The following is a 15645-nucleotide window of genomic DNA, read 5'->3' as shown; positions in this document are numbered from 1 at the left end:
CACCACAGATTTTTTTTCCACATTTAACAAACCGCTGACACAAACTTATGAACAGAAAAAACATGCAAATGTTGCCTATTTTTGGTACACATTTTTATTTATGTCACCACTCCTCATGTTGCTAAAAATATATCGCGATTTTTGAACTGCTTTACAGACGAACATCATTCTATAAAAAAAAGTGCCAGATAATGTAAGCATCATGTGTCGATGAAATAACGGCGACTAAGAAATAATTGACAAAATGCACCATACTGTGAAAGCTTAAGTGAACAGAGCAGTGTAAAATCATGTCGGTAATAGATGTATTCGTAAATTAAAGTTACAGCAATCAGTTGAAGTGCACTTAATAATGGTCTAATTTAGTTGGTTATTAGATGATAGTGGCCAAAACACTCGTGTATTTCCTTCTCTCGCCATACGTATCACGGAGGTTTTTACCCCGGGACAACATTAATACTGTTCCCCCTGATCCACAAATAAGTATACAAACCCAAATGACAACATATTTTGGTAATTACAGAATAAATTCTTGGTTAGAGTTTCCAATGATTTCTGAGTAAAAATTTACAACCGATCAGCGAAACGGAAGGTCTCCAGTCATTCATCCACTGTATAATTAGCTCAAATTTACTCAATTTTGAGAGACATCTAAAAAATCGATTAGATGATTGAATTTTACATCAATTACGTTGTTATTAGATGCAGTGGTTATCGTAGATTAGTCTTTTGGAAGTGAGATGTATACCCTGAGAGTACTAGTACTGGTAGTACAATGCGCTATACGAGTCCATTCCGCAGCTCGCTACAGCTCCGTGCCACCGGGTACTTAGTTAGCTGAGCTGAGCAACGATACTCGCCAAGCATACCCGGCTGAGTTCGTTCTCGCATTGCGATTGTGGCTTCGGTGTGAGGAATTCCGTCATCTCGTTTCACGGTAAACTTGTCGTGGTCATTTGACTCTGAACACGAAGTATATGGTATACTACATCTATTCAGTATTGACACCCCATCAAGGAGCCTATCAAATTCGCATCAATCACAACGTTCCAGCAGGGTGTCGCCTCCTGTCAAACACAGCCCCATTTGACGAGCCAAAAACCACCACTCTTCCACAGCACACTTACATTATTTCGTTTATTTCGTTAAAAAAAAAAATTCGTTCTTAGACAATTTCGATGACTATTAGAGAAGAAAGCTACAATTTGATATACTAATTTGCTCAATAAGTGTTACATCATACATATGTCGTTTTTGTTTTGCCTTATTCCCCCCCCCCTCCCCCGTAGGCATTTTACATTTATATAGTATGTTCATTTCAAGTGATTTGATCACCTTTGTCGGCAGCTAAGGTAATGTTTCAAAGAGAGGGAAAAAAACTTGACTTGTTTAAGTAAAATTGTCCATTTCACCACTAACAGACTACCGATTACTGTCATAAAAACAGTGTAAGATCACTACGTCATCCGTTTTTAGATTTTTATGAAGCAAGCTGTGCGATGTATTTTTAGTGCTAATATCAATATAACATTATAATGGTAAAGTAGTCTCGTGAAGACAAATGCTACAGAGATACAAACGGATTCTAATCCAGTTTGGATTACAAAGTGAATAGCAGTTGTTTCTAGTTTTTAGCTGTGAAGAGTGCAAACAGTATCTGATTTATAATAAATTAAATTGATTTGTAAATTCCAATCCTATCCAAAAAAATAACTAATATTTTTTTTCTTTTTCTCTCTATCCCTGATTATCATACAGTGTGTCTCTTGACATGGTAAACAGTAATATAGAGTTAAGCTATGAGATCACTCAGTAAGAAGTCACAATCACTTTACCGGCTCGTGAATCTTTGAACAACAAATTTGATCACAATGGCCTACACAAATCAATAATCCGAGCAGCGGTGTATTATCACGGTCTGTTTATTAAACCTAAGGATATTTTGAAAACTCCTCTTTTTTTTATAAATGTTGAATTTAGTAAAGAGGTATCAGTTTTGCCTAAATGACAAGGGTCGATTCGTTTATCCGCCCGTGACTTATATAAAAGTGACATTTCGACTTCCCATGCCATTTTGATCAGTTGTTTTATTTATATGTAGTAATCCCGTTTTAACAAACTGGCGAGACCTCTACTATACTGAAGTTAAGGTGAAAAGTTGGACAGAATCGTGACGTGCATGAGCCGTGATTTTTATTAGTATTATTTCATACATGTACATGCAACACATTTTGTGGAAAATTTGAAAAGGCCTATATATATTTGCACTGAATTCTATATGGCAGCAGCTGCAGTCGCACTAAAATAGTAGTAAATTTTCAGAAATTTGGCACCGCGCTTTTCATGTGAGAAATCATTGTTTACTCGTTGTGGTGGCCTCACACAAGCGTCGCGGCTGTTGACGGGCCAACAACAGTAAGGCATGTATGTCGCTTTATTTGACCTAAAACTGGCATCCGATTTCATTCACCTTGGAAATTGAAATGGCGGTCCAAAAGAACCATTCTAGTCCGGACAGAGACACTAAACCAGCTAAATATTTTCATGGTCAACGGTAGAAGCCGTTAATCGAAGTAGTAATTGTGGAGAGAGGGAATGGGGGTGGTGTAAATATAAGATTATAAAAAACAAAAATAAACAAATAACACCAGTGGTCGCAATTTGTGACATTTCTATGTTCAAACTCCTCGACTGATTACGTGTTCACCGGTTGTTGTTGTTTTCTGTCAAACGACATGTTTGTAACTACTTGAAACTCAGAACCCGTTGTTGTCAAAGCCTTCGGAAGTTAGCAATTTCACCCCACATCTGCTCCAGCAAACCCCGCTCTGTTCACACACGATAATTAACACAAAGAAAGAAAAAAAAGGCGTTAGTGAAGCGGGGGTTTCGATTTAACTAGATAAGTTCATTGTTAATTATTTATATGAATGATGCATGAAAAAGAATGAAACAGGAGAGGAGAGAGGGAGAGAAAAGTAAGTACTAAGACAGACTGACTTTTAGTTGTGGGGATATCATCAGTCATGTTTGAATATGACGACATAATTGTTTGCTTTTGAAAATTTCTCTTTGTAGGCCATGTAAGTAAATGTGATGTGGCTGTTTACATGTGGTCAGAGCACACTATATTATACAGCACTACGTTGTCTGTGTACGCCTTACACTATATATTATCAATACACTGTCACACAGACCCGCAAAACAAAAAGCCTCAATAGCCGATTATTTGAGACAGTGAACGACCAACCCAGCCCCTTTCTTCCCTTTGCCTGAGAGTAGGTACCGGTTTAATTTTTGCTCAACCAGATTTCAGGAGCGAACAAATGACGTACATTGTACTCTACGTTAGACAGAGCCCCTCTTATTCAAACGACGGCTCTCTTTAATACCAGTGTCTTATTGTCAGCGTTCTTCAATCAAAGACAGACACTTTTTGTATGTTTTTTCTTCTTCTGTGCGTTGATTGAAGATTGTATTGAAAGGAAATGTTGCAGCAGGCCCCCCGATTTGGCAGCATTACAAATCGTACGCATTCTAGTCCACTAACTCTCTGGTATTTCTTCGACATCGATTCATGATAACTTCATCAATTATAAACCTTTGGATTGCCTAGACCCCCACTGCATATACTATATTCACTCTATGTCACACCCTTAAATCGATTCTCTCGGCCTGAAAATGGCCATACTTCTCACAAAAAGAGACAAACGTGTACAAGAAGACATCCGATTAAGACTTTGATACGTGGACCGTGTGTAGAACAACAATTCCGGATTTGGGTGTTTTCTTTTCTCACCTCAAAGAAATTGTGGACAATATCGAGACGTAAGCAAACAAAAATTTACAGGTATTATGAAGAGGTACGTTTGTATGTTGACAAAAAGCAGATAACCCAAGGGTTAGTCATTTGACTGTTTAAAAACATTCGTTATCAGACCATTATTTGAACGGGTTAAGTCTCGGCGACAGAAAGCGATCTTACGAATAGGACTCGAAAATCAACAACGCCCGAAACAGTAGTAAACTGTTGTCTGTCCGTAGGTCGATTCTACTCAAGTACGCCCAGGTAATTGCTTTGTTTTGTTTTCATTGTAATGGGATATTATATTTCAATATAAATACGCGAATATGTTAATATTGACAGTTAGAGTTTATATAACACATGGAAGACACGAATATGTATGTATGTATGTATGTATGTATGTATGTATGTATGTATGTATGTATGTATGTATGTATGTATGTATGTATGTATGTATGTATGTATGTATGTATGTATGTATGTATGTATGTATGTATGTATGTATGTATGTGTGTATGTGTGTGTCTATGTACATACACATCCAAGGCTATCACTCATGCATACTAATAGTGGCACTACACCAATTCTACAGAATGTAGACAAACAGAACAATACTTATTTTACCTTGATTAAACAATTGATTTCCACAGGGGACAGTAATATAAATCTTTCCAAGATTCAAGAGATGTTTTCAGGCATAATTTTAAATCAATCGGTGTAATATAACCTGTAATTAACCAATATATACCTGCCAGGACCTTAAATTTATGCCTAGCTTTATTCACATTCTGTGTTTTTCCCCTCTTGTCTATATTGCTATCATTAGATTCAAAGTACGTCTATAACTGGTCAGGACACAAAAAATGAAATCCCGCGAGTCTTTTAAAACCCTGTACACTAAAAATTTACAATGTGTGATTCACCCCCAATTTGCGCTGTCGGTAACCAGTACGACAAATAGCATAACCAAATCTTAGATATACGTCACATGATTGCATTCAAATAAAATTTCCAACTTTGAGGTCGAGACATTCTATGCAATAGGAATAAAAAAAAAAAACCTTGCGTGCATCAAAGCCGACATACCTTTTGAGCGAACAAATGAAAAGGAAAAAAACCCACCCGGCCAGCCGTTGGTGTTGGAGAAGTAAACGTCGTACATCAGGGTGTGCCACAAAGCGAAGTCCGACCGTCCCCGGTAGGATGAATTGTTTTATTCCCATCAAAAAACGGCGATGACACGCACGAAGAAATATTTGGCTATCGCACAATAATACAATGTACTAACGTATTGGTTGGAACACGACGAAACAGATTGTTAAATGCTGGTAGACAGCCTCCCTTACACGCCGCACCGCACGGTCGGTTTTTTTAATGTGAACTCACACATTGGAACGCTTGAGGGGCTCTTTATTTTGTGATCTTATGTTGGCAGAATGCAGTCATCAAAGCATAGCAATCATGAATGTAATATGGTGTTTTAGAGAATAAAAAACATATGCTATAAACTAGTCAATTTTCAATAAACTGTTCATCCATTTTCACCACATGAAACGAGATCATCAGTGTACAGCCATTCGATCGGAAACCAGACTGTCACAGGTTATCGCCTTAATTTTTTATTATATTTATTATTATTATAAGTATTACTATTAATACAATGTCTTTGCGTTCTACAAAGAAAAAAACCGCCAAAATAAACAACGATGGAATTTGGTCTAGAAATCACTTTTATTGCTGTCGGTAGAATTCAATTTTGCATACATTTTACGTCATCACAACTATATGACTACACGTGTGTTTGTTTGTGGGTTCATTTTCCAAGGGGGGGGGACTGCATGTGTGTATATATATATATATTACACTACTCATGGAAAGGTAAAGGCAAGAATAAACCAAACCGTGAAAATGTGATAAGTGATACTTGCAGGTAATAATGGTACTAGTATAATGCTAACCTTGGACATTTTTTTGGCAAACCGATACCAAAATATTGGTGTATAACATATACCCAAAACAGTTCTAATCTTGCAGGATTTCAAGCTCTTACTAACAATCATCACGACTACGTCGAGTTTTAAATGATAGTGTTTTGTTTCCCCATGGCATCAGGCTGTCACTTTGTTATCCCATCTATTTATTGGGATACCACGCTGCCAATTCGTGCCTCGGGATATCGTCACATTGGCTGTCGAAAAATATCATCAACAGTCGTTTGCCCGGTGCTCTTTTTCGCATCTACGTTTATTTTCTTATGACGGCCCCTAAAGAGTTTTAAAATACGATGTTAATAGTATATGTGTAGTTTTTTTTGTCACAAACTACTGAAATGCCGAAAGCATTGCGAGTCGATAACATTTCCAATAATCTAAAAGCATTGTTGTGACGTCACTCACGCAATATTGATTAGACTATTCTCAATCAATCTCTTTCACTCTACTTCTCCTCCCTTCCTCCCCCTCATTCGCTTCTCCCCCTCCCCCCTCGTTCGTTTTGGACGTATCCTGTCTTCATTCACCCTCTCTACTCTCGTCGCCATAATCGCCCCTATCTTCCACAGCGTCGCTTTCTGATCAACTTGAACTTATGAAGTGATTCTTTTCACGAAGGAGATTATACATAAATTTACTAAATACAGTCATTTTTTAAAACTACTGGGCTTCACCACCAGCATACTTGAATGTGTGCACATTGTATCAATTCAGAATTCACATTTCTACAAATAAAAACAACCCCATACATAATATACCTTATAGAACACTATTGACAACTAACGGAGCCTCACTCTGATTTGGTGGTTGGTTTAAAAGGTGATTTCCCTCCGTTCTCAGTCCATTAAGTTCATCAAATGTCTCCGATTTCCCCCATCAACGTCAAAATACTGGCTTACTTATTATTCATCTCCATTCATTTCACTTTCAATTCAATTTCAATTCATGGCCACTCTATTCAATTTTCTTCAATTTGATTTAATTCATGTTTTCATACTTGTATGATACAATATTTTTTTTTGTAGTAGACAGATGGATATGAATCCAAAGAACACACAGTTGTGATGATGTCAGATACACAGATAATCATAACTAGGTTGATCCAAACAGAAACACCAATATAATACTAGCAATGCTCCACCAAACAATCCCTACAGAATCGTAGCACAGTGACTAATACGCACACGACGTGGTTATTCTATCAATTATTAATCGTGCACATATACACTGAATGACATGTAAACTGTCAGTGTTATACAAAATGTATTTTCTAGATTTCCTACTTGTTGATAATACCAAAGCTACCACGCCATTACACTATTACTATTCAAGACACATTTTTTCCCCCAATTTGTTGCCATCAACCACATCTGCATGCAAAATATGTATGCATGGACACCAACTGCGGCGATCCAGCAAGGGGTTCGTTTTCAGCGGAAGTGGACAGACAATTCTTAAATCAAACACTATATAAACATAGCAGTAGATAGAGCGAGAGAAAAAGTGAATGAATGAATGAATGAATGAATGAGTGAGTGAAGAATAACGTGTAGTTGAATACGCGATGAAATGTAGAGATTTAAAGATCTAATACTTATATATTATATGTAAATCACGTCATGTCATATGACACCATATCATCATCTTACGTATCAAATGTCATTTCATAATTATACCGTACATATCATATAACATAATTGTATCACAGCACATCACATCAAATTGAAATATATTACGATATGATATATAATATGGTTGTAAAATATGATGTTATATTATACCATATCATGTCATATCATATCATATCATATCATATCATATCATATCATATATCATATCATATATCATATCATATCACATCATATCATATCATATCATATCATATATCATATCATACCATTTCATATATCATATCATATCATATCACATCATATCATATCATATCATATCATATCATGCCATATCATATATCATATCGTACAATATATCATACATATCACACTATTTTTCATTTCATCGAACCACATTGCATCACATTACATATATAATTATAAATCATATCATACATCATGTCATATCGTATACCATATCGCATCGAGTCACGTCATATTACACCATATCACATCATGTCATATATCATATCGTATCATATCATGTCACATCACAATATATCATACGTCAATCAAATCATATCACATTACATCACATCATACAACATCATATTATCATGATCATGATCATATCATGCTCATATCATATCATATCATACCATATCATATCATATCATATCATATCATATCATATCATATCATATCATATCATATCATATCATATATCACATGTAAAATCATTATCACAATCGTTCGTATCACATTTCATAATTGAGAATAAAAAAGTACCTTCTAAACCAACTAAAAAAATGAATAATTGGGACTCAACCGTTATCTGAACTCAGGAGATCTCTATTTACACATAGTACAAATGAGCAAATCCAATGTGATCAAATAATTGGCGATGTATTTAATTACTTGTGAGCAGATAAAAATAACGTTTCTCTTTGCTATTCGATATTTGGCCACTTTGTAGCAGGCGGAGGAGAGCTCTATCGTCGCGTAAACAGCTGTTCCATGTTGCCGCGCTTTGTTGTGTTCGCCATTCACGTATTTCCAATCAGTCGTCGAACAACTACACACATGTAGTCGAAATAATTGTCTTCGATCCAATCTGTTCAGAAACGGCATGAAAAGGGTCACAATTTACACTCAGTGATGTCTGTGAAATTATTATCATCAACTCAACCACGAGTACACACGGATCAAGCCAAAGGGGGGGAAAGACAATACAGATATTGGAGGGTATTGTCGAGAAGGTTGGGATGTGTATCTTGGAGAAATTACGAAAGTCGATTTTCTTGTAGGGATTGCAGTGAACGAAATTCTCCAGTATTGTGGGAACATACCAATGAGGGAAATGACCAAACCGAGCGACAGCGTTGTTACATTATTTGAGGACAGTTCTAGTACAGAATTAGAACTGATGTAACAGCCTTTATGTGTTTAGTTAATTACACTGAAAGGGATGCGACTATTTCGGATTTGTATTTATCCAATCAGTCACGATCTTCATGTATGTTATGCATGTGAGGGTGAGGCGAGGTTGGGATTGAGGTAGGGGTAGGGGTAGTCTACTTCCTTCCAAGGTGAATTAATATCCCGACTTGCATAACAGTTTCCTTAAAAAAACATTACATTCGAATAAAAGGTTGTTATGGGAAACTCTGCACATGTTTCAGAATTCAGCAGTGTGTCTATACACCACTCGTGTTATTAACTTCAATGAAATTTTTTACAGTATGACGAAGCAAATATTGAATGGTAAAATAAATACATGAATAAATGAATTAATTTGTGTAAATGAGTAAATATAAAAGTATGCTGGCTCAGTTTTGGCGAGGGCAACCGCCAGCGTCCGGTCGTTCAGTTTAAGGTTGGTGGACGTCACTAGAAAATAGATCGAAATTTTGACATCAATTATGGGACACAAGCTTTATCTGTAGCTGAAAAGATACGCCTTTAAGTGGGGATTTGTTACTAAACCATATTGAACCGTACAGGCTTGTGAACGGGGTGTACAGATTTAAACTTCTTTCAAACACTTGTTCCGTGCTACAATCTCTAACGCACATTCACATAAATATTTCTTAGGCCACGATCGTGAATATTGCAAATCGCTCGACAAGTTTTTGGGAAATATTTTGAAAAGGTTGGATTTGAACACTTGTTTCAGATGATAGTGACTTAATCCGTACAATTGCAAGGCATTTCATTCTTGAAGACCCCCCTCCCTCGACAATATTACTTATGCTAAGCAAATGGTTCCTAGATATACTCGGCGTTATACTGTGTTGATATCGTTCCCCTTGTTCTACTGTCAGTTCGTACCTCCTGATTTCGTTGAAGTCGGATAATGTATTGTAGCTATAGGTTGAATGGTGATGGAGCAAAGGATTAATTGGTTAATTTCGTTTGTTGCATTGCTATGCAACAAGGAAGCCTTCCACAAATCGACAACATAACAAACGTAGCCTTGCAATGTGCAAGACTACCAACGATATCTACGGCGGAAATTTGACTACAGCTTCAAATAGCAATTAAAACATTATGCGCGATCTGGAGTGATTTTTAAGATAAGTAACGAATTCTTTCAAGTGGTCACGTGCATGTTGACAACGTTTTAATTTACTTGCAGCACAACTATAATATTTTTGTGGCCTTGGTACACACATACAAACTATATGGGGAGAAACTAGTAAGTGATCTGTCATCCAAGTGTACCAGGTCTTTTATTCCAAGTATGTCTCTCATCATGACAAACATGGGAAGGCTTTTAAGAGTGGTAGTGGTCAAAGAAAGCGAGTCTATTCACACACAAAACAACTGGTCAAATATACTTCTATCTAATGCCTTTCATTGTGTATACTTCCTTTACAGTGAAATTTGCCTGATTGAGCCCACTTCTTGTCCCTTTTATTGTTTGTATGTGTGTTTTTTTTGTGAATCCTTGACAGAGGTTCCGTCAAACCACGTGGAAAAAAGGCAACTGGGTTCTCCGATCCCTGTTCGTTAACTCCGACTCGCCTCCTATGCTATCTATATATATGTATATACACACTGACCATGCAGTCACCCACGATACACTTCCGTGCACTGACACAACGATGGAGTAGAGATTGAAAAGAATATCAAAGCATGGTCATATTAGTACTCAACCTATTATCATAATGATGTGATGATTTCAATAATAACCTTAATTGAATTGTTACTAGGGACTTTTGAATACGTGTCAAATCTGTAATGTAATAATTGAAACCAAAGACACACAAGGCAGCGTTATTTCTATTTACGAAATGAACATCCACGGCTTGAAATGAATGTATCCCCAACCTGGACAGCTCCCCTGTGACTCAATCACCGCGTTCGGAAAAAAACGCACTGTCATTATTGATATGGTTTTGTAATTAATTTGAAGGCTATAAAGACATTATTACGTCCGATGAAAGTTATTATTAGTCAGTGAGGCGTTTTGATTGACGATTGAGCAACTGAGAGAAACAAGTGATTGTAAACGGGGCATCGATTGTGTTGCTATTACCAGGGGAAATCACCTGATGAGACGGAAATTATTCTAATTGCTAAGTATTCGGCGGGACGATGCAATGCCTAACATGCGGCACAGACAGCATTCGAGTAGCTTGATATTGTCTGTTTCATTATGAAGTACAGTATATAACTTGGTGACATTATGTATAAAACTCTATCCACTCTCCCCGCGGCTTGTCATGGTAATTTTCAAGTTCAAATGCAATGTGTCCAGCATCCTGTTCAGGTACACACACACACACACACACACACATACATACACACAAAATAAACTAGTTTCCCGACATAGTTAGCACTTTGAATGTGTAAATTCATTATCTACACCTTAGTAACTACAGACCAAGAGGAAATACAACGTCTGTGATCTGAACAGAACGGAAAAGGGAAGATGACCACAACTGAAATCTAAATAAATCACACCTTTTGGTGACAGATTTTTTTAATGTACACAAACAGGATTTGAGGAGAATGGCTAATTGACACCCAAACAAGTGCTAATGTGTGTTTACAAGAAAATCTAAACTTGTCAAGCTGTGTCGGAAAGCTCTCACAGCCAGTCCTTTTTTGCTACCTGTCCAAAATTTAAGTCTCAATGACAATATAAGTAATTTGACACCCTCTCAGTGCAAATCTATTCTCATTTAATACACAGTGGTGCTCTATTGCTATTTTGTGTTCATGTTTTGAGGGTTTGGAGACACGTTAGTAGACTAGAAATTCAAACAGATACTGCCATTACTGTTAGTTTTGCTCATTAATTTGCCCGAGTTCCGCCTCTCTGGTCCGCCCCAATAGTTACGCCTATAGATTGACAGACAGGCGCAAAGAGAGCTGAACGCGTGGTCACCAAAACACACAAAAATTTACACACTTGGTGTGTAGACGTTGATTCAAAGTAGGCGTAAATACAGATTGATGCCCTTACAATAGCAAGGCCATCTCGTGTCTGTAACGTATAACGTATAACGGAGGCTTCCTAGCTAAAATTACGAGTGCAGAGCCCAGTGACTTGTCCATGAGTAACGGCGTGTGGGAGTACACTCACTTGTTATCCTGTAAGTGACCTACGCAACCTTTACATGTTTTAATGACCGTTCTCCATTGTTTGATAGTTTGCAACTCATCTTCACGAGTTGCAGTACTTCTTTTCGCATTCTTTAGACGTACGTTACCACTACTTGGGACTTCTCCCGTCGTTTTGCTCTCCTACCGATTGTGTCGCGGCTGTATATTTTTTGTCGGAGAGTTAGCGCCGCGACAGAGTCATTCTCAAAAACATGACGTGCTAAAAGAGTATAGTGGTTTCACTAATCAAGTGATGAATATATTTGGGTAAAAAGCCCCAGTCTAGTGCCATAGTGTACGCAAATTATCACTGTGTGAAAATTGAGTGGGGCTCTTTACAATACCGTGCATTGTCCGTATGCTGACCACTGATTGGCTGCGAACTTTGACATGTGACGCAAAGTGACAGTTCCTGTTTATTGTAGATGTAACACGTAAGGCACACAGTATCATCCCGTCAGACTGCCACCAATATAGTGAAAACAGTTTTGCTGCAGGTGGCTCTATGTAGTAGTCTGCTCACATTTATGCACTGTTACACAACGAGTTCGTATCACTGTGGATTCTGCCTTCACGTGCGATAACCACACAGTCATAGATTTGTTTTTACTCTGCTCAAGTACCGTAAGTAGTTTTTCATTTACAGTTCTTTGAAGAATCAGCACAACCCTTGGCCTTTTGGTCATGCCGATTACTGCTCCGTTGAATGAGATGCAATCACTAAGGATCTATATATAAAAGAGTTCTCTTTTTATCTTCCTACAGGAGTACACGTGAAATCTCGTTTTACGTAACGCTGTTATTATCTGAAGATCACTGTACACTTGGCTCTTCAAAGTTTGCTGGACAAACTCTTGTGCTTTGTTGGTGAGCGTGACTTGTGACGAGGAGCAAACTTAGGTTCGATCGATCATCCGCTTTCGACACTATCGATCGTCAACTCTTGTTGGAGTGGACATCGCCCAGAACAGCATTCCCGATGATGGCCTATCCCCTACCGCACATGAAGCCAACTGGACCTTACAGTGTTAACGGTATCAGTTTGGCTTCACCCAATGCCGTTGAACTTGGTCAGCATCCAGCCATGTACCCAGGTACCATCCTTCACAGTAGGCAACCCAATTTTCTTACTTTTCTATTCTTATTAGTTCTTTCGTCTTTTATTTGTTTCCCCTTTCGTCAGCCACATTTACTTGTTTGTCTACCATCTGCTTTTTGATATCGCTGTAGAAATCCCCCCAAAATGTCTACAAAATTCCTGGATCAAAATCAGTAACTAACGATTCGCGATGATTCGGGGCAAATTCAGACATTGCTGATACACGGTGTTGGTGTCAAAATACGCCGACATTTTCGTTTACTGTGACCTGTTGGTCTCGTTCTTACAATGTGAGTGTTTTTCGCAATTAGCGTTATTGATTTTTGTTTGGATATAATGCCATACTAGAAATATTCTTGTATATTTCTCAATCACTCTCCTAGACATTCAACGAATTTCGCTCAAGGAATGTCTGATCTTGTGCAGTTTCGACAATTTAATGTTATTGTAACTTACGGGCACATTTCTGAGATGCTCTCTGAGTCAGGAAAGGGGAGAATTCATCACTACGGTGCATGCTACCATATCAGTCCAGTCTATTTTAGAGCAGTATTGAACGGTCTGCGTACGATCGAATAATCCACGACTTTAGACCAGACGATACAAACATATTACGTATCCATTCCATAATAAGGTTAGGGAGCGCATACATGAATAGGTAGAATAGAACTTTGGTAAAAAAAAAACGTTGATCAAACAGTCTATTAATCTATATATTTGCTGATAGTCGTATAAAGCATTCTCTGTTATTCGACATTTTGATAAAGATCTCGTGCTTACTTGACGCGTCACCTTCCGCTTGTTATTACTATAAACAGCTTGATTTTTATCCCCCAAACACTCATTCAGCATCCCAGATGCCCAGTGTGGGCTTTCCGAAAGCTGACATACGTGGTCAAATTTCAACCTTTTAGTTTATTTTATCAATGAGCGATTTGGGGAATAAAAACCAAAATGTCCAAGTCTTCAGGGGCCCATGTCTAGAATCATCAAAAAAATGTCAGATCTGGCCAGTGAATGACATTCTGCTCCAGGTAAACGACTCTAAGAGTATTTTTCCCATGGCGTGTCAAGGGTAGGACACAGCCTTACAAGTCAACACAAAATGCACATTAGATCGTCGCAAAATAGACCAACGCTGTGTGCCTAGCTACCCCTTTCAATGTTATCAAAAAACGCATTGAAATAGTCGATAAATGAAAATTGTTGCCACTGGCGTGGAGATATGACCTCGTATGTAGTAAAAAAGAAGCCTTGCTTGATGCCCCTGGTACCGAAAAGTACAAAAAATGACGGGAGAGTTGATAGTAGTTTTGATTGCTTGGAGCACAAATCATACGACCAAAAAAAAGCTTTATATTTGTAATTTGTATGGAGTCATGTTGTCCTTGTTTGTCTCACTGTTACAGAGTGCATGACATTTTTTAAGACATCAAACAACACGCCGGTAATGTTTTACAACAAACACTCGGGAAAGTCGACAGATTCCGATAAAGCGGAACAAATTTCGTGACATTGTGTGCGCGAGTCGTTTCATTCTGTGATTAACAATCGAAAAATATTGGCACTCTTTTAATACTTCATCAAAAAACCTCGACAAATTATTCAGAAAAAAGGTGTTTAGTTAAAAAAAAAGCATAAGGAACAGTTGAATGTTTATGGTTTGGTTAATTACGCATAAGTAGCGTCCACACATTTGTGTGATTTCCTGTAATCGCGCCTACCAACAGCTAAAAATAACAAAACAATAACTACCCCTAATCGATTATGAAAGCGACACTTTCTCACCTTATAAATTATACAGATGCTATCAAAATAGAAGTATTGTTGATTTCCTAGCCGGCTTTTCAGTTTCCTGTTTTTGCTGCCAAGTGAGAAATCAACATTTAAACGATCATCTGATAAAAAGTGGTGTCAGACCTTTAACACTTTAAAGCAATATTCGTTCAAAATATTATGCAAGTGTAAATAACGTTTATTATTTGTAGTAATTATTAGGCGGCGAAACGCGACCCGGGTAGCAGCAGCAGCAGCATCACATGACAAAACATCGAATCTCTTGTCCATGTTTACTATCTGTTTAAATAAAACAGAGATTCGGTAATTTTTGGGGTGGTGAATTTGAACATGTTTGGTAAATCGAAATGTACACACACTGAAGTGTTCGTTCGTGCCTGGCAGGCAAGCGGGTCGGTCGAATCTGAGTAAGGCAGACCCGATGAAAATCTGTATCTGAACGACTTAAGCCTATTTGGTAGGATCAAGTCAATATAAGAAGCATGGACACCAAATAATTTCTCACCGCACAAGATTATACGATTTATGTGTACTACTAGACACTAGTATTTGAGTTTGTAAAGTATTATACGCTACACTGATACTATTTATTTCAATAATAACACATTGCTATAAATAATAATAACTGTACTCTGGAGTGTTCCAAAGCTATTGAGATAAGATACTTGTGTTACTCTAAACTGCTGTATTTAACACTCTTAGATGACGCTTAGTAACGTGCTTACCCTA

At 37.6% G+C, this 15645-nt stretch overlaps 1 protein-coding gene across 2 annotated transcripts in view; it reads left to right on the top strand.

Moving 5' to 3' along the window:
• Positions 1-15645, top strand: part of LOC144451499 (homeobox protein OTX2-like) — a 32345-nt gene that overhangs the window by 5994 nt on the left and 10706 nt on the right. Inside the window, exon 3 of one of the 2 annotated variants that reach the window (XM_078142376.1) lies at positions 12786-13114. In XM_078142376.1, the coding sequence (XP_077998502.1) occupies positions 13000-13114 (115 nt within the window). In that variant the 5' untranslated portion in view covers positions 12786-12999. Of the gene's footprint in view, positions 1-12785; positions 13130-15645 lie in introns of both variants that reach the window. The other variant, XM_078142368.1, reaches the window with a different exon arrangement.

The sequence above is a fragment of the Glandiceps talaboti genome, chromosome 2 (genome assembly GCF_964340395.1).
Source record: "Glandiceps talaboti chromosome 2, keGlaTala1.1, whole genome shotgun sequence".
In the NCBI taxonomy this organism is placed as follows: Eukaryota; Metazoa; Hemichordata; class Enteropneusta; family Spengelidae; genus Glandiceps; species Glandiceps talaboti.
Note: the sequence above shows the minus strand (reverse complement) of the source record. Positions and strands in the feature narration are given on the sequence as shown.